The sequence below is a fragment of the Paroedura picta genome, chromosome 8 (genome assembly GCF_049243985.1).
Source record: "Paroedura picta isolate Pp20150507F chromosome 8, Ppicta_v3.0, whole genome shotgun sequence".
NCBI classification, from domain to species: Eukaryota; Metazoa; Chordata; class Lepidosauria; order Squamata; family Gekkonidae; genus Paroedura; species Paroedura picta.
In genome coordinates this window covers 93,904,302-93,924,593 of record NC_135376.1, presented here as the reverse complement: position 1 = coordinate 93,924,593, position 20,292 = coordinate 93,904,302, and the positions used below count along the sequence as shown (strand labels likewise).

The following is a 20,292-nucleotide window of genomic DNA, read 5'->3' as shown; positions in this document are numbered from 1 at the left end:
CCCCGCTCCTCCTCCACATGCAACCAGCTGGGTGACCTTTGGCTCATGCTGTTCTGATGGCGCAGATCTATCAGGGATCTCTCACCTCCCCCTACCTCACAGGGTGTCTGTCATGGAGAGGGGAAGAAAGGGAAGGAAATTGTAAGCCTCTCTTTTATCCCTTCTGGCAGTGAAAAACAGGGTACTTAATTGTCTTAATTGTGGAGCAATTAAAATAAAACTATTCAGATTAAGTTTCTCTGATGTTTTTAATTTTAAAAAAAATGTGGGATTCACAGTGGCCAAGCCCGAGGATGTGTGTTGCGCAGCTTGCCCGCTTGCCACAGGGTGCGTTGGTGTGCTTCCCGGAGCATTGCGCAGACAAGCTCTTGGCACGCTCCCAAGGTCAGACTTCTGACTCAGCTCTGAATCTGTGCCACTGGACTCCAGGTTAGAGGGCTTTTGGGTTCTGTGGAGTCCTTGTTTGGTGAAAACGAACCAGCCTACCCCTTTTGAGTCACCGGTGGCACATGTCTTCCCTGAAGCTAGCACAACTGATAACGGTGCCCCTGGGAGCGAGTCACGGCTGTACGGGCATTGCTGAGTTTCCGTTGTGCAGCGAGCCGGCAGCTAAACGTGCTTGGATTGATTCTACCGCTGGCGTTACCCAGCAATAGCCATCGATGTCCGAACTGGATCCCCCACACCCCACAAGCAGAAACGGTGCCTGTTTTGCCAAAAAGCTGGCCGGTTGGCTTTGATGGGGCGGCCAAAAGAAGAAGAAGAAGAAGAAGAGTTGGTTCTTATATGCCGCTTTTCCCTACCCGAAGGAGGCTCAAAGCGGCTTACAGTCGCCTTCCCATTCCTCCCCCCACAACAGACACCCTGTGCTTCAACGATGTTGAAAACGATGTTGCATTTTCCTTCCCTTAGTCCCCATGTTTTTGTGCTGTTCCTGGGTCAGCCTGTTTGGAAAATCCTGCACTTACTAAAAGAAACAGCTCCAGTGCTCAAGGGTGTTCAACGAATATTGTTTAAAAATTGCAAGAACCCAGCCAATAAAAATCTCTGTGCGATGTAAGCCTTAAAGCCGGGTAATCTAAATTCCACATTAAGAATAACTGAAACTAACTTTATTTGAGTCCAGGAGTACTTTAGAGACCACCAATATTTTTGGAGTCGTGGTTCAGAGCTGTGACCTCTAATTTGGAGAACTGGGTTTGATTCCCCACTCCTGCTTCCCATGCAGCCAGCTGGCTGACTTCGGTCCAGTCACAGTTCTCTTAGAGCTCTCTCAACCTCACCTCCCTCACAGGGGGTTTGCTGTGGGGAAAGGAAGGGAAAGATGTTTGTACGCCACTTTGAGATGCCTTTGAATGGTAAAAAGTAGGGTACAAAAAGACAGGGTCATCTTTAGAAAATCAAAGCTCCCTTTGTCAGAAACTTCTGCCCTATGAATCGACAACGGAAACTTTGACTCCCAGAAGTTTTTCTTTTGAAAATTTTGTTTCTACAGTTTCTGCAGCCTACCAGTTTGACGGCACATGCTGCCCTCTGAAACAGAATCCAGCTTCTCACCAAGGGAGGATAAGAATTGTGTGGAGTTCCCCCGCCCCTTAGAAACCTTCTCCCTCTTTCCCCTCTCTGGTCTCCAAGACCCCACACGTTCCAGCGTATCTCTGCATCCATAAAGGGCTGGAAACTTCCCACTGTTTAAATACTGAAAGGCCAATTTATCCTTCAGAGCAATAACAAGAGCCTGCCACAAACACCAGTCTGTGCTTGTTTATGTGGGCGGGCGGCATCACCTAACAGGATCCCCACCCTTCCAAGAGCCTTTGGAGCCACATGGCCAAATAGAGGCTCAGTCACAGTTGATAGACAAAAACAGAGTCCAATAGCACCTTTACGACCAACAAAGATTTATTCAAGGTGGGAGCTTCCGAGTGCATGCACAGAGTGCATGCACTCGAAAGCTCCCGCCTTGAATAAATCTTTGTTGGTTTTAAGGTGCTATTGGACTACTTTTATTAAGCTACTCCAGACCAACACGGCTATTCATTTGAATCTATCCCAGTTGGTAGACAGGTCTGCAATAATCCAGAATGAGGCAATCTGTGTTTTCCACCCTCCTCATGGTCCTCACATGGCAGCTGCGCTCAGGACACTGGCGTTTCCCCATGATCCTTTTCTTTTGAACCCCAGCAAAGCTGGCTGATGCTTTCCTTTCCAGATATGTCTTCACAGTTCGACCTGGGGTGCTTCACCGTGGCGATGTGGTCCATCGGCCTGGGGGCCATCGGGGCCGCTGTGACGGGGGTCATCTTGGCCAATACAGACTTGTTCCTGTCCAAAGCGGAGAAGGCATCACTGGAGTTTCTGGAGGACATCGATCTGCAGACGATAGGAGAAGGTATGGTCAGGCTTGCTTGGAGCGGTGGGCCCGGTCTGGCAAAGTAATTTGACCCCTTTTTGCAGTTCTGGCCATCAGTGGAGAAGATGGTGTTTTGGAGGGTGGATTCTATGGCACTGTACCCCACTGAGGTCCCTGTCCTCCCCAGGCTCCATCCCCAAATTTCCAGGAGTTTCCCAACCTGGATCTGGCAACCCGTACGCCCCCCCCCCCCATCCCCTCCATTGGCCAGATGGGACCTGGCAGCCCTACAGCCAAATGTATATTTTTCAAGTCAAGAGATATTCAGAGGCATTTTGCGACTGCTTGCCTCCACATGGGGATTTTCAGTTTCTTTGCTGGTCTCCCACCGAAGTATTAACCGGGTCTGACCTTGCTTAGCTTCCAACCGATGACACGCATGGGCTGCACAGGTCCAGGCCTCCAACTTTATAACTTCCTCAGCTGTTTCTGAGAGTTAGGAAACCCTTGGGAACTATGTGGGATGTCTTGGGTGGGGAGGGGAGTTAGCTAAACTTATAAGCCGGGCATTCCTTGAATGAGACCCTTGCATGTGCAAGGTGGACGACAGATCCTTCTTACCCTTTTGCTCCTTATTGCTGTAGCACACACACACCAATCGTACTTAAGTTCCCAAAGATCTGTTGTCCCTTGGCCAGAATCTTCAGTGGCCTTGGGAAGAGATCTGTTCTGTAAATATCCAGTCACGATTACGCAATCTGACCCAGTATGTGGTTGTACGGGGGAAACTGGGTGGGTGTGTGTGTTGGGGGAGAGGGGTTAATCTTAGAAAATGCAAATTGCAAACAAATCACTAATGCTAACCCTTACAAATAAGCCTTGTCTCAGTGTCCTTGTCTCAGTGCCAGCAAATAATCACAATACTGAACCCGTCAATTGACCTTCAGTATAACACATGATGGCTCACCAGTCGTAACTCCTAATCCCCTGAGAACTCAAGCACAGCTTTACCATTGTAATCCCCCTGTGCTTTCTTCAGCTAGGGTTTTTGTCCTGGAACAATTGAGGATTTCCAAACAAGTGCATAAACTGAGGAGTGTAGTTTGTTTGTTGTGGCCCACTGACCTAGATGGAGCAGTCTAGTTTATTCTGAGTTTTTTTGGGAAGGTTCCCTGTTTCTTACTATAGGAAGAAGTCTCAAGTAGCTTACAATTACTTTCCTTCCTCTCCCCACAATAGACACCCTGTGAGGTAGGTGAGGCTGAGAGAGCTCAGATAGAACTGTTCTGCAAGAACAGCTTTAAGAGAACTGTAACTGGCCCAAGGTCACCCAGTTGGCTGCATGCGAAGGTGGAGTGGGGCTCTCTAGATCAGAGGCCCACCCCTCTTAACCGCTACGCCATGCTGGCTCTTATCCGGGTCTTTCATTGACCTTGAGAGACGGAGGGTGTTAAGATGCGCCCACTTGGCCATCCAACCAACAGAAGCAAGGCTCCCAAGTAGCCAGGTCATGGAACTTTGCATTACTAACTTTAATTTTTATTTTATTGCTGTGTTATTCACTTTGACCTGTGTGGCCCAGGCTAGCCCAATCACATCAGAGTTTGGAAGGTAAACAGGGTGGACCCTGGCTAGTGTTTGTTTGTTTGTTTGTTTGTTTTTAGTTAGTTAGTTAGTTAGTTAGTTAGTTAGTTAGTTAGTTAGTTAGTTAGTTAGTTAGTTAGTTAGTTAGTTAGTTAGTTAGTTTGGATGGGAGACCACCAAGGAAGTCCAGGGTTGGTACGCGGACAATGACAAATCACCCCCTGAACATCTCTTGCCATGAAAACCTCATGGAGTCGTCACAAGTCAGCTGTTACTTGGTGGCCTTTCCCCCCACCAGTGTCTTTATTCAGGAGAACCAGGAGTCATCAGTTCTCTGACCTGTGCCACCTTTTGTTCACAAGCAGAGCAAAGAACGTTCAAAGCTGGGGAGCTGTGGAGGAAAGACGGGGCCGTGATCATGGCGGTACGGAGGCCCGGATGATTTCTGTGCAGAGAGGTAGGCTGGGTGTTTGGCGGGGGTGTCTTCCGAATCATGACCAACTGAGTTGCCCCAGCTGCGGTGTCCAGAAACGTTTCGATTGGATGCAATGATCAACACCAAGAGACCCTACCGAGAGCCGAGAAGGCTAGGCTGCACTCTTTGTCCCTGAGATGCTGATTTTCTGCGGGTGGGGAATATTCTTCTGGAAGGATATTCTGTCACGTTAAATCAATAAATCCTTGTTGATATAACCCGCCCTTCCTAAACACTCAGGATGGGCAACAGTATGTGTTAACAGTCAGTAAAAATGCAAAATCATATCTACATTCCATAAAGCATTCTGCTTCAGTAGCTCCCGACTAGTTTAGGCTGGGGGTGAGGTCAAATCTTTTGAGGGCAGCTCTTCCTTCAGTCTGTGGCGGGGAGGCCAGCCGTTTTTGACGTGTCCGGTTTCCAGCAGTGGGCTACCAGGCAGATAGTCTCAAGGGAGAAGAAGGCGCACAAGCCGAAAGTCAGAGCTCACACCAGCAGCCGAAACAGTCAAGGGCAGGAGAGGGTCTGTTGTCCAGGTCACCAGCCAAAGATCAGTAGCACAAGGAATCCAATCGAAGCAAAGGAAGTAGAAACAGGGAGTGCAGGCTCAGTCAGCCCTTGTCTCCACTCTCATTCTAAGCTTGGTAATCACAGACACATCTGATTAGTCAGAGTCCAAACTCTGCAAGCATTCACCAAAGCCAGGCCTGCATGGAGCTTCTAACCTCGCTGAACAGCGCCTCTCAAGTAACATGAGGCGTTGCTTGCCATGCCATTGTTCTCTGGGCTCAGGAGATAAGGGTGAAGAATCAGCTGGTGCTTCTGCCACCAGCTGGATGCCCAGGGGCTGAGTGCTTGTGCCTGGTCCAGGTTCCAAGCTGGGCTCCTTGGCCAGTCCTGAGTCTGCTGGTGGCTCCTGTGGTTCTGAGGCTGATCCTGGCAGAACTCTACGCTCTGCTTCTTCCTCAGCATCTGATGAGGTTACAGCTGGCAGGGATCTGACAAGGAGGTCCATCAGGGCCCCAACGTAGGCCTGGTGGAAGAGCTTTGTCCTGCAGGAACTGGTTAAGGTCCCACAGGGCCCGAATCTCTCTCAGCAGAGCATTCCACCAGACGGGCCAAGCTCGAAAAGTCCCTGGTCCTGGTCGAGGCCAGTCTCCCCTCCCTTGGGCGGATCCTGAGCTTGGTCAGATGATCTTACTGACTTTGGGGGGATGTTGTGGAAAAGGCAGTTCCTCTATATGCAGGCCAAATAGGTGAGAATGGGATGAAGGACAGCTCTGCTCCAAAACCTGATGCAGGTTGGAGGGACAAGACGCCAGGTCCAACATCCACGAAGACACTCATGTGGATTTCCAAGTTGTGGGGAAGGACAGCTTTTAGTCAGGGCTGGATCGAAAATGGCCTTTGTGTTCACACATTGGTGGCTGCCAACCTCCGCAAGCAAGGCCAGCTTTGCCACCAAACTCCTGATGCACCATTTTTGTTCTTAACAGACATGTACCGCAATCCTAAAAACCTCTGTTGATATATGTGCCTTGGATGCCATCTTAGCAGTTTGTAGCTGTGACTTTAATACTGCCTTGTATGTCAAGTTGCAACTGACATTTGGTAACCCCCCCTTTCTTTGTGTAGCACAGCTTCTGAGATCTGACAACATCTGGCAATACCATGTCCCCTCAATGTTATTAAGTCTTGGCCAGATAGGAATAACTGCCAGTTATTTATCTGGTATATTTTTATCCCACCTTTCCCTCCAAAAAACTGTAGATGTCTCAGATGCTTTCCTTACCCCACCACTATGAAGTAGGCGAAGCTAAGAGAGAGGGAAGGGCCTTGAATTCCTCCGTTGAGTTGGGACTCGAACCCAGATCTTCCCGAGACTGGTCAGGCATTGTGACTCTTAAGACCGTGCTTGCTTGCTCACTTTTTAAAAGAGATTTTATTTAAAGAAAAAAGAGAAATATTACATCATACGGAACTACTGTTTTAAAACAGATAAGCCTTAAGTTGGCATTTGACAATACATACCTTGTTCTTTTGCATTCCCTACACCAGTTTGGTGTAGTGGTTAAGAGTGTGGACTTCTAATCTGGCGAGCCGGGTTCGATTCTGCACTCCCCCACATGCAGCCAGCAGGGTGACCTTGGACTCACCACAGCCCTGATAAAATTGTTCTGACCAAGCAGTAATCTCAGGCTCTCTCAGCCTCACTTCCCTCACAGGGTGTCTGTTGTGGAAAGAGGGAAGGGAAGGTGATTGGAAGCCGCTTTGAGACTCCTTCGGGTTGAGAAAAGCGGCATATAAGTACCAAGTCTTCTTAATATCACGCACCACATACTGCATTTTCCCAGATTTGCATTTTCCCCAGAGTTGGCATCGACAGTCTAAAAATCCATTATTTCTTTTCATCTCAATTTGTTACTGTTCAATCTAATCTAATATTGAACTCTGTTTTCTTCTGAATTCCACTGTTAATATATCGGGCATCATATACACAAGCTTTGCCATTGTCCCCTCTTCCATCAGATTATATAACCTTTATTTTCCATCTTGGTGCATAAGGGTCCTAGCAGTTACTGCCATTTATTTAACAAGCTCACTATACATTTTGATATCGTTTGGTATCATCTTTAATAACATCCATTTTGAATCCAACACAGATTTAATGTTCAGTATCTCTTGCATCAATGAGCCTCTTGTGGCGCAAAGTGGTAAGGCAGCAGACATGCAGTCTGAAGCTCTGCCCATGAGGCTGGGAGTTCGATCCCAGCAGCCGGCTCAAGGTTGACTCAGCCTTCCATCCTTCCGAGGTCGGTAAAATGAGTACCCAGCTTGCTGGGGGGTAAACGGTCATGACTGGGGAAGGCACTGGCAAACTACCCCGTATTGAGTCTGCCATGAAAACGCTAGAGGGCGTCACCCCAAGGGTCAGACATGACTCTGTGCTTGCACAGGGGGTACCTTTACCTTTACCTTATCTCTTGCATCTCCTTGTGACTCATAATCCGATATGGCCTTGCTTCCTGAGTCTGTCACCCAATATCATGGCGTCTGTCTCGTTTTTAGGAGGCTGCTGAGCTGTCCTCTCTGAAACCTCAGCTGGACCAGCTGGGGGTCCCACTTTACGCTGTTGTGAAAGAGAATATCGGCACTGAAGTGGCGGACTTTCAGCCATATTTCAAGGGAGAAATCTTCCTGGATGAAAAGGTAAGGCACGACTGACAAGAGAGAAGGATCCCCGCCCCAATTCACCTCAGAGGTTCCGAGCCCCTCGGTCAAAAGAGTCACTTTCCGTCTCCACAGAAGCGTCTTGGTACAAGCGGGCTTAAATCTGTGTATTCCTTGGCAAGTGCAGTGAGGAGAACAGACCTCCCTTGTCCAAGCTCCGTCACAACCCTTGGAGGCTGCTTTTCTGGATCTTGGGAGGGCAAATTGGGCGTTCTGACCAACGTTTACTTTGGGAGTGATTTAGGGGAGAAAAATATTCCAGAAATGTTGTTCTTCTTTCTTCCGAGTTGAGCCAGCATGAGGCTTGGGTGGAAGGCAAGTGTGAGAGACTTCCAAACTGGGATGCCTGTGTGTTTGAACCAAACACCTATGTATCCGGCACATTTTTATCCTCAACTTTCATGAAAGGAGTTCAGAGTGACTTACATGGCTCTGCCTTCCCTTATTTTATCCTGGGCTCCCCCACCCCCCGTGAGGTGCGTTAGGCTGAGAAGAATGTCAGCATGTTCCATAGGAGAGTGAGGAATTTGAACCCAGATCTCTCAGCTCCTATTCCAGCACATGAAGCTGCCTGATAGTGAATCAGGCCATCGAAGTCAATATTGTCTACTCAGGCTGACAGCAGCTCGCCCGGGACTCAGGCGGAGACGTCTTCCACATATCCTGCTGCCTGGTCCTTTTAACTGGAGGTGCCGGGGATTGAACTAGGGACCTTCTGCATGCCAAGCAGAGGCTCTGCCACTGAGCCCCAGCACTGCCGTTTGCCTGTGCCTGTTTGCCTGACACAGTTGTGCAGTTAGTTGTCAGCCCCTCACCAACCTCTCCATGTTGGTTAAGGGATAACAGGAATGTTGTAGGGAGGTCCGTGGCATGTGGATTAGTTAAGAGCCCTGCTGGTTATTAGGCTAATCGGCTTTGATGGCTTTTCTATTTATACACCGTTAATAAACGTGCGCAGGAGACGGTTTTTCTCTTTCACGTCTCAGCGCGTCCTTGCCAGGGCTTCCCCACGGACGTGCACAGATCAACAGAAAGATTAGGGCAGCCGTTTCTTCACTTCATCCAATTGTGAATGAGAGAAGGTTGCCTGGCCTGTTTTAAGCATCCCGCCTTCAAAAAGCAGACACTAAAAATAAGAAAAAAGGAAGAGCCGTAGCAATCAAGCTGACAGCTTGTCCCCCGAAGGGATAAGAGATGGGAGGTAACTCAGGGATGCACTGCTGTGTTTACTAAACTTTGGTGTGCCTGTTGACGACGACTCTAAGCATGTCTGGAAGAGGAAAGAAACAGTCTGGTTATTTACAGACTGCAAGTCTGGGCGGACAGGCAATCGATCAATTTTTGGGTGGCAATTTCACTCTATTCCTCCTACCTTGTCCCGGCATTCTGCTGGAAGACATAACGCCCAAGACGGCTCTTCTCCACACATGGCTGAGCTTCATTCTGCTCCTCCCAAAACCCTCTACTCTGCTCCCCCTATCTGGTCATGGCAGTCAAGAAAATTCATGGCAGTAACTAAATGCAAATGTAGAGCTGGTTGGGGGTCAAAGACCTAGATTCCAGTCCAGGAGCTCGTTAAAAATTAACAAATTCTCCCTCTGAGCAGGAGGACATCTAGATGGGTGATTCCCATTATCCACTCAGGGATACAGGAACTATTTTTTCTCCTTCCTCTCTGTTGTGGGAGCCACCTGTCCTTCAGTTCTGTTCCTGCCTCACCAGGAAGAGCAGTTTGAGAGGAGGCTGTAGTATATCCACTCTGGTATTTTCCTCTAATATTTCTTCTCATTCTTATTTCCTTCCTTTGTTTCTCCGTTTCAGTTTCTGCTTACTGATTTTACATCTAAAATGTCATTTAACTCCCTCCTTCTCTGTTTGGCTGAGGAAAGAACTGAGAGAAAGCCAGCAGGTTAAGAACAGCCTCTGCAGCCATTCCCTGCTAATAGGCTTGCATAATGTGTCAATTTTGGCAGCTCAAGCCATAGAACAGAGAGAGGGCAGCGATGGCCTCCACTCAGAAGGGGAACTGGAGACTTCCTTCAATACCCAAGCAAGCAAACCTGCCATTTGGGTGGGCAAGAACCCTAGCAAGCTTGGCCTTATCCAGTCAGCATAGTCGCCCTGCCGAAAACCACAAAAGCGCATAGAAAATAACACCGTGTACAGGTGGCGGCTACAGAGTCAGTGGCCTGCTCAAGCCTCCCAACTGTGTGTGGTGGCCATTTTGTGTGCTCAAACGCCAACTGCAAAGCAGAGTTATCTGCCTCTGTGAGCTTTCTTGTCAATACAGGAATGGATGGGAGTGAAAGGCAGATGCCAGTGGAAGAGCATGTTGAACCAGCAGCTGGTCAGGAGGACACCTGGGCCAATGGAGGAATAACGGACCTGACTCTGAGCCATTTAATCTCCCCCAGGGAGTTTTCTTCTTCATTAGACAAACCGTGAGGGAAGAGATTGACCATACCGTTACCAAAAAAGCCGTAGAAGTGGCAGATCCCTAACTAGTTGTCCTCCTTCCTCCCTTTCGAGGCATGAAGGTTTTGGGGAAGACCCATTGGCCCATAGAGGCAAACTAAAGTAGCACAAAAAGAGCCTGTTAACAGAAAAAGGGGTAGAGGCAGCACACCATGGGAGGCAAACCACTGTTCAGAGAGTAAAACAGATGACGAGAAAAAGGAAAATATTGAGGTCCCTGAAAAGTCAGTCTGATACTTTTTTTTTTAAACTTGGAGGACTACCAATCCCTCCTATCAAAGGCTCTGGCAGCACTAAATCAACAGGACACCCAGGGGAAGAGAAGATCACATTCCCACAGTGCCAGATCCTTGTCCATCCCACCCACTAATTGTTTCTGATTCCTTTCTCCAGAAACGCTTCTACGGGCCTCGGAAAAGGAAGATGCTGTTCCTGAGCATCATCCGATGGAGCGTCTGGAGGAACTTCTTCCGGGCTTGGTGCAGCGGCTTCAGCGGCAACATTGAAGGAGAAGGAATCATCCTGGGTGGTGTTTTCGTGATCGGTCCTGGGAAGCAGGTATTAGAGAAACTAGTTCTTGCCCCCGGGGTCCCCGACCTTTTGCCACCTGCATGCAGACTCCCTGCCCTGAGTCTGCATTGTTAGCAAGGCTTCCCCGGTCAACTGGATTTATTTATTTACTTTATTTCTTGTCCCCCCCCCCCCCACAATGGGAGCCCAGGGTGACTTAACATTGTTCTCCTCTCCTCTATTTTATCCCCACAACAGCCTTGCAAGGTAGATTAGTCTGTGCCTGGTCCAAATTCACCCAGCGAGCTTCCATAGAAATTCAGATCTGGGTTTCCCAGAACCCAGTTTGGTACATTAACCACTCCAAGCTTTTTGGTTGCGTGCTGGACAGAGCAGGGTTGCCCCAACTTGAAGACACAATCTGGGAACGGTGAAAATGTGTGTCCCGCTTTGGTCGCCAGCCCAGTTTTGTCTTCCTTGATGTTTCTTACGTGGCCGTCGCCAAAAGGCTGAGAGTTGGGATCACTCATAAGAATGCCTCAAGATTCAAAATGGTTGGCGCTTGGTCAGGAGCAGAAATGAAAGACTCATTCTGGCAGGTTGGTTGGAAAAGCGAGGCAACTGAATGGGATACTTCTGCACCAGCACCATCCCCAGTCTTTTATATTAGTGGACCAGCTTAGACTCGGCCTGAGTATGGGTGGGAGTTAATTAATTTTTTATATTTCAAAATATTTCTCAGGTGATATGACCATAAATGGCCAATGGAGGGAGTAGGGGAGGGACCCCAGAGAGGGGTGTAGGAGAAGAAGAAGAATTGCTTCTTATATGCCGCTTTTCTTTACCCGAAGGAGTCTCAAAGCGGCTTACAGTCGCCTTCCCTTTCCTCTCCCCACAACAGACACCCTCAAAGGGAGCGGGGGCTGAGAGAGCCCTGATATCACTGCTCGGTCAGAACAGCTTGATCAGTGCTGTGGGTGAGCCCAAGGTCACCCAGGTGGCTGCATGCAGGGGAGCGGGGAATCAAACCCGGCTCGCCAGATTAGAAGTCCACACTCCGAACCACTACACCAAGCTGGCTCTCCTCGAGGCCTGGTTCAGCCCCCCATAGCTTCTGTAATCTGACAGGACAGGGCTTGTCAGGGCTCTGGAGTCCCCTACCTCACCGCAGACACAACCTGATGTCTAAGGGCCAAGCTAGATGATACCACATCCCTGAGCCGGCCACGTCCCTGTAACATTAGCATTAGCTTGGCCTGATGAATCTCTTCAGATCTCTTGGAACAACGAGGATAAGAAACCTGAAAGGAGGCTTGAGACTCTGCCCCTTTGGCATCAGTTTCTTAACACACACCTGCCTGGTGAAGCGGCAGAAACAACTCCCTTGGCAGCAACCACTTTCCTGACCCAGAGTCTCCCTTTTCTGTTTTAGGGTGTTCTTTTGGAGCATCGTGAGAAGGAGTTTGGAGACAAAGTAAGCCTTGCCGCTGTCCTCGATGCCGTTAACAAGATAAAGCCGCAGCCTTCTGATCGTTAATTGTATATATGCTGCTCCTCTAACTGCATAATCTCCCAGGCTGGAATCCCCTCCCAGCCACCAGCAGCTGAAGTCCCCCCCAAGGATGGCTTTTGTACTCGTTGGCTCTAGATACCCAGGGATCCTTACTGGTTTTGCTTTTACTGGATTAATGAAAGGCTGGATCGAAAAGCTTCCGATCCAGTCTAGATGGCTTCCAGGTGGAGCAAAACTGTTGGGGAATGTCTTGATATCTGTAAGAATAAACGGCTGGTGGTGAACTAATAAAAACCGAAATGATCATTAAAGGCTCAGTGGATTGTTTTCCTTCTTGCTAGCATATTTCCCCTCCCTGCTCCCACTCTGATCTCCCCCTTCCCATTATAAAGCATTTTTACTCAGATTTAAAATGGCGTGGTCTGTGTTGCAACACGAACGCAAATGTACATTATCCAAGGTGAAATGAAATCATTAAAGCGTCCATGGTCTTCTTGGGACCAGGCAGGCAAAACACAGCCCTGTTTCCGTTTTCTGGGAAATGAGCTAGGAAAGCGGGGGGGGGGGGGGGGAGAGATCTGGCAGCCTCCTCCTGATCATACAGGGGTCTGAGCGGCTTGGTTTAAAGCCAACCATTAGCACAAAGCATATTTTTGGGCTTCAGTTACCTGTCCAGCTGTCTAAGAACTCAGGGAGGCAAAACCAGACACGTTTGCATTTTCTGGTGGTGGGAAATGAGCTGGGAAAGGGTGTGTGTGTGTGTGTGTGTGTGTGAGAGAGAGAGTGAGATCTGGATGCCTCCTCCCAATCCTACAGGGGTCTGAGCAACTTGATTTAAATCCATTAGCACAAAAGGCATTTTTGGGCTCCAGGGACCATGTTCAGCATCTCAGAAATCCACCTAGACAGAAATAAACTGCAAAAAACACTAGAATTCCAGAAATGGGGAAGGGGGAATGCTGCATCATTCTAGCGTTTCTTCATAGCAATGGAGCAGTGTTGATTTTATTAAAGATGCGTCTGTTATGGCATATAGCAATGTGGAAGGGCCTTTTTGTAAAAAAATAAAATAAAAAAAATTCAAGGCTGGGTGGGGGGGGGGAGGAGTTTCATTCCAGGAGAGAACTGCTGTGCTGTGATTGGTGGCTTCCTGTGATTTACAGGCCAAAGAGCTGAGAGAGAAGCTGAGCTTGTTTTCCCTTGCAGCCTCGTCATGAGGCAAAAAGCCTTGACAGGGCAGAGAGAAAACGTGGGAGGGGTCTCCTTGTGAGGAGGGCTGCAAATGTGAGGTTTGCCTGCAGGAAGCCACTTGTGTTTTACCCCTCCATGCGATAATGACCTAGAATCATAGAATAATAGAGTTGGAAGGGACCTCATGGGTCATCTAGTCCAACCCCCTGCATCAGAATATCATGGGGATATTCTTCTGGAAGAGCCTCTTGTGGCACAGAGTGGTAAGGCAACCGTCTGAAAGCTTTGCCCATGAGGCTGGGAGTTCAATCCCAGCAGCCGGCTCAAGGTTGACTCAGCCTTCCATCCTTCTGAGGTCGGTAAAATGAGTACCCAGCTTGCTGCTGGGGGGTAAACGGTAATGACTGGGGAAGGCACTGGCAAACCACCCCGTATTGAGTCTGCCATGAAAACGCTGGAGGGCGTCACCCCAAGGGTCAGGCATGACTCAGTGCTTGCACAGGGGATACCTTTACCTTTACCTTTATTCTTCTGGATGTTTAGATGGAATTTCTTTTGAATTAATTTCATCCCATTCATTCTGGTCTGTCCCTCTGGGGCAAGAGAGAACAATTCTGCTCCATCCTCCATATGGCACCCTTTTAAATACTTGAAGATGGTTATCAGATCCCCTCTCAGTCATCTCCTCTCTAGGCTAAACAGACCAAGCTCCCCCAACCTTTCTTCATACGTCTTGGTCTCCAAGCCCCTCACCATCTTTGTTGCCCTCCTCTGGACACGTTCCAGTTTGTCAACATCCCTCTTCAATTGGGATGCCCAAAACTGAACACAGGACTCTAAGTGAGGCCGAACTAGAGCAGAGTAAAGCGATACTATCACCTCCCGTGATCTGGACATGATACTCCATTTGATACAGCCCAAAATCCCATTTGCCTTTTTAGCCTCTGAGTCCCACTGCTGACTCATGTTCAATATATGGTCTACTAAGACTCCTAGATCCTTTTTGCACATGCTACTGCCAAGACAAGTCTCCCCCATCTTATATTGGTGTATTTGGTTTTTCTACCTAAACACAGAACTTTACATTTGTCCCTAGTGAACTTCATTTTATTCAGTTTAGCCCACTTCTCGAGCCTATCAAGATCATCCTGTATTCTGATTCTGTCTTCTGTTGTGTTTGCTACCCCTCCCAGTTTAGTATCATCTGCAAATTTAATAAGTATCCCCTCTAATCCCTCATCCCAATCATTTATAAATATGTTGCAGGCCCCAGGACAGATCCTTGGGGTACTCCACTTGTCACTCTTTTCCAAGAAGATGCTGAACCATTAACAAGTACCCTCTGGGTACGATTTGTCAACCATCCACCTGACAGAATTAGGATCCATACCGCATTTTACCAACTTGTGAACAAGAATATCTTGTGGAACCTTATGAAAAGCCTAGATGTGCTGGCCTACCTACCGACATGCTGGAAGGTTTGCTAACTGTGATTCTTTGTATAGCGAACCGCTCCTGTTATTCCTGCTGTGTCCCAACTCCCGTAGACAGCCACTGTGTGCTCCTCCACCCATACGGTCAGCACCTCCTGTCCTGGCAACTCGTGAAACATTCCTTAATGCAGTCCTTCCCAAACATCCTCCATTGAAGATCCAGCAGGTATACCCCCTTATTTCTCCTCCTCACTTTGCTCCTTTATGGGTAAGGCCCCGGTGTCCACCTCCTGCTTCAAGGTGATGATGTCACAGCTTCCCATTATGAGGCGGAGGTCTCCTCTTGGTTGGCAGGAGCCCCTTGAGGAGGATTGTGATTTCAGCCACAGGGGGCTGCAGGTCTCACTGAAACGGCCTTAAAGGGAGAGGGAGAGATGGGGAGTATCCGGAGGCAGGGTAACATCCTCTCATGGCCCCGGGACTTGGATGGCGGTAACTTCCATAGGGAACCTGCTCATTAGGAGACACGTTAACACCACACACACAACCAACATGTCAGAGAGTATCAACTGTCTTTAAAAGCCTGGATTCTTGTCTAAACCCTCCTTAAAAATCAGCTCCGTCAAGAATAACCAGTTCTGCATGGGCTGGTTTAAATGACACAGGAATTCTAAACAAGGGTCCTGCAAAGAACCACTACGGGAGGGGAAGGTGTTTTGAGAACTGCCTCCCTCCATCTTCTTCCCTGGGATTTTTTAACCTCTCAGGCTTTTCTTTTCCTCCTCCCTCCCTGTTCTTTCCCCCCTGACTTGATGCTTCGCTCCCTCAACATTCCATCCCTTCTGGAGAATGTTGAGGCCTCATCAGTTCTGTGTACATCTTTCCTGGGATTAATTAGCAAAGTCCTTCCCCCCCCCTCCCCGCAGTGTGTGGGTGCTGCCAATCCTGGCTTGGGAAACTGCAGGCTGGGGGGTGGGTGGCGCCTTGAGAAGTTTGAATTGGGGGCGTTGAGGGAGCTGGACGGGACTGTGATGACGGAGTACCTGTTCCAGAGCTGCCGTTTTCTCCAGGGGAGCTGATCTTTGTGGTCTGGAGATCCGCTGTAATGCTGGGAGATCTCCAGATCCCACGGGAGCTGATTTTGTGGCCTGCAAGGAGGTCCTCCATGGAAATAAAATCTGCTTGAGACAATGCATATCCCCATGAAGGTTTTCCCTACTTGTCTGGGTGGCAGATTGTTAACCGACATAGGCCTTTAAATGTAAGCAGAGATGGGGGCGGTGGCATATGGAATCTTAAGTGGAGAATTTGACAGAAGAACTGAAATTGGGACTCACGGTGGCAAAAGGTTCATCAGGATTCCCGGGCTTGGATTGAAATGCAATAGACTGAAATGCAATGTGTGACAACAGCACCCTCTACTGGCCACATTCAAATGTTTTACGTAGTGTGTCAGCACAAGTCTGCACATTTCAACCATGAAGCTAGGGGGGAAATTGGATACTTAATCCTTGCCCTGCCTTGTGGTCTCAAACATATTTACCCTATACACGACTACAAAAAAGAACTCTTCTTCTACAGCCTGGCCATTTTCCAGCTGCCTTTTCTGGAGTGAGGCCACGGAGTTCCTGGAGATTTGGGAGTAGAGCGCATAAAACTGTGGTGGCCAAACTGTGGCATGCCAGATGTCCATGGACTACAATTGCCATGAGCCCCTGCCAGCATTAAGACAGACAAAACCTTGATTAAGGCATTTCTTTTATGCCAATAAAGGTTTACTGGTTCTGATTCTAATGGACTTGCTAATGAACTCCACCCAGACACAGAAACACACTTCCTAATTGGCCTGCTATGAACTCCAACCAAACACAGGAAAGGAACTTTCTAGTTCCAGTTCAACCCCCTGGGAGACTCCAAGATGAGAAAGGAATGTGATTTGTTACACACACACACCGAGAGAGAGAGAGAGAGAGAGAGAGAGAGAGAGAGAGAGAGAGAGAGAGAGAGAGAGAGAGAATGCCCGGTAACTGTACACGCACTTCAGATTTTGGCATGGAGAGATTTCCATCGTTGTTGCGCCCTACCCCTGAAGATACCAATCATAGTTACTGGCAAATTGTCAGACCACAGCCATACAGCCCTGAAAACCAGCAACAGCCAGTTGACTTGGGCCATCAAAGCCTTTGAAAATTCATTTGTTGGCAGTGTTTTAGCTCTTGTAAGCCGCTTTGAACCACAAGGAAAAGAAAGAGATAAATGTTTAATAAATAAATGTGCAAAATGCAGTGGGGCCCATTGGGATGTGATATGCACAGCGGTGCACAGATTGCTTTAGAAGCACGTTTGGCACCTGTAATGGATGAAGTGGCATTTTAGTCTTTTAAAGTAACGATCCCCAACCTGTGGGCCGCCGCAGACCACATGTGGTCCGTTGGCTAATTGGAGGTAGGCTGCGAAGGGTGCCTTCTTTCCCCCCCCCTCCCAGCCCTTTACTTCATCCCCCCTGGCCCCTTACAACATACTTCGGGTGTCATTATCTCCCATCACTCCCAGATGGAACTATCTTGTTGCAGAGAAACAACCTCAGGGTTCCCATTGATTTGTCATTGTCATGAGTTAAAATTTCCATGAAAATAAAATGTTCCTTATGTTCATTGTTGTGGCGTGTCTGTATCTTATTTTGAATGGATGTTTAAACATTACCATAGCGATCAGAGAGCGTTAGGGCAGTGGTTGAGAGTAGAGGAGTAAACTACCCCCCACACCAGGCCACAGTAAAATTGTCAAGTGTTGAGTGGTCCCCGGTGATAAAAGGTTGGGGACCACTGTTTTAAAGCACCAGGTCTCATAATTATGGGGCAGTCCCTCAACAGTACAAGACTCTCAAAGGGCACATCTCAATTCCAAAATACAACAAGACCCAGGCCGCAGACAGGAGCATGGAATTCTTTGCCCAGCAATCTCTCTGAGCCCACGCAATATGATTAAACTGAGCTGGGTCTGATTAGGGTACTTCTTGGTGGTGGCACCCACATAAATAACCTCAGGGAAGAAGAAGGGGGCCTTGCATAGAGAAGGCAGCAGGTTTGGCGCATAAACTGTAGTACTGCTTCATCTGTTTTAACTGATTGTCGTGCTATTCCCATTGAAGGTTCGTGTCCTGTGCCATCCACTCTGAGCTCATTCGTCTGGAGGGAAAAGGGGAACATTGGTCCTTGAAAATAAATACAATGTTCCCAGCGGTACAGCATCTCTCCAAACTGCCTTGATGACTGAAGAACAAACTTTGAGTCTGGCACCTCAAAGACCAAAAATGTTTCTTTCGGGGTACATGCGTTCATGTGCCTGCACACTGCAGCGTACATAAGCAGATGGCTCAGCCGTTCAGTGGCCCAGGCTGACCAAAGTTACCAAAGTTCACCCAGAAGGTCAGGAGGTGCCGTTGTGGGCAAGTGGAGAGAGTGCGGACACTGCCTGCCTCATGGGATCCAGTAGCACAAATTGGTTTCCAGGGAGAGTGATGGCTGTTCCTTTCATATTGTCACTGTTACCAACTGAAGGTAAAAGATCTGCCCTTCCAAGGGCAATTCCCATGTGAATGATTTTGGAAGTGATGTTCTGATGCCCCCCCCCTGTCACCAGAGTGAGAATTCTATCGACCTATCAGAATAGAACCTAAACCTTGGATCTAGTACCTGACCAACCCAATACCATCCTAAATATTTAGCATCTGTGCATGTACCCATCAGTGATGGATACTGTAAAAGTATGGGATTGTGAAACTTCTTCTCCAGCCCCAAGAGGGCAGAGATCACTGTTTTAGCCATCTTTCTGGTGCTGTTTTGATCTCCCCGTTTCGTGCAAAATCATCTTTTCTCTTTGCTTCATCCAGCAGTTTTCTCACCTGACTTATTCTGGATGATCGGAATGTTTGTTATTTTGGTTTTTCTGGTGGCATGAAGAAACTGTGCATCAAGATTTGAGGCCTGGCCATATTGTTGTCAAGTTTACTGTCTGAACACTCTCCTGGGAACAGCCTCTTCTCATAGAATGATAAGAGTTGGAAGGGACCTCATGGGTCATCTAGTCCAACCCCCTGCACTAAGCAGACACTCAACGCTATCGCTCATCCACTGTCACCCCTTGAGCCTTCACAAAGGACTCCTCCACACACGAGGACATTCCTAACCTACATGGTCTCTACTTAAAGGCTCTAGCCCTGCCCCCCAAACCTCCATTTGCAAGAGGTTTCCTTTGTTCACTATCACACAGGCAGAATTCAGGCCACTGTGACATCTTCTCAGGCTTCTACTTAAGTGAATGAAACAATTTTACTAAATCTCTTTCTGTGGTCCCACAAGATGCAGAAGTAACGGAACCTTAGATGTAGCTAAGACCTATGGGTAACAGTCAGTGACTTAAAGTTCAGCGAATCTGAAGAAGGGTAGATGTGCACATAAGCAGATATATATTCAGAATAAAATTGTGTTGGTTTTAAAGGCTGCACTGGATGCAAACTTTGTTCTGCTGCTTCAAACCAACACGACCACCCCCCTCAATCTGCCTTGGACAACTGGAAAGAAATCACACCACAGATGCCCACAGCTGGGCAAGGTTTTTCTTCGGTTGGATGGAGAAACTGAGGCGGAGAGAATTTGTGAGGGAAATGTTGTGATTTTGTGCTCTCTTTGTGATCAGGAGTCAGCCTAAAATGGTTGGGTTTCCCATCCTTGTACATGAGCATTATTGGAGGGAGGAGCAGTGCATGATGGGAGAACCTCTCATTGTGATGATGGGAGAATCTCTCATTGTGATGATTCTCTCTGTTCTCTGTCCGTTTTGTCAGTTAGCTGGATCTCTCCATCATTCCGTGAGCGTCTCTTCTGCTCTGTGCCTGCATGCCTGAGACAGAGTTAATGCCAGCTCTATGAATCTAAGTAAGTAAACTTGGTTTTTAAATTATTTTTGAAACTAAAGCACAAAATGAGAAATGAGATTCGCACAGTAGAAGTAAATGTTACATTTCCCCTCTACATCCATTCTTCTTATCACGCAATCCCCCAAATTAGTTTATATAATCTAAAATTTCAAAACATTCCCATTCCCTTCTATTATCTAATATATTATTTTGCAAAAAGAAAAAAGTAAAAAAGTAAGTTGGGTCAAGTGGGGGAAAATTGACAGATTTTAAAATTCTCATATAAACTTGATTTAGGATATTTTTTACCTTTCATCATATACTGAAATAAGAAATATTTGACTGCTAATTAAATCCTCATGTAAATGTAATTTTCAGTATTTTTGCTCTGCATCAAATTTCATTCACCTAAGCTTGCTTTTCTTTTGAACATATAAATGCCAAATAACACATAAAATATTAACAATAGTAAACTTTTAAACTAGTTATTCCAAGTAGCCCCAATGCTTATTTTAAGGAAAGACTAACTGCCTAAATTTAAAACTGGCTGATTTTAGCCGATGCAGTGACATTGCCTCTAAATGAAAACTTCCCCGTTTACATTGCCTG

The 20,292-nt window shown here is 47.6% G+C and overlaps 1 protein-coding gene across 2 annotated transcripts in view; it reads left to right on the top strand.

The window, feature by feature from the left end:
• PRXL2A (peroxiredoxin like 2A) overlaps window positions 1-12,452 on the top strand; it is a 32,642-nt gene extending 20,190 nt beyond the window's left edge. For both annotated transcript variants that reach the window (XM_077350825.1, XM_077350826.1), the window contains exons 2-6: window positions 2,213-2,392; window positions 4,303-4,394; window positions 7,482-7,622; window positions 10,512-10,676; window positions 12,061-12,452. In XM_077350825.1, the coding sequence (XP_077206940.1) occupies window positions 2,215-2,392; window positions 4,303-4,394; window positions 7,482-7,622; window positions 10,512-10,676; window positions 12,061-12,165 (681 nt within the window). In that variant the 5' untranslated portion in view covers window positions 2,213-2,214 and the 3' untranslated portion in view covers window positions 12,166-12,452. The remainder of the gene's footprint in view (window positions 1-2,212; window positions 2,393-4,302; window positions 4,395-7,481; window positions 7,623-10,511; window positions 10,677-12,060) is intronic.
• Window positions 12,453-20,292: the final 7,840 nt, after the last annotated feature.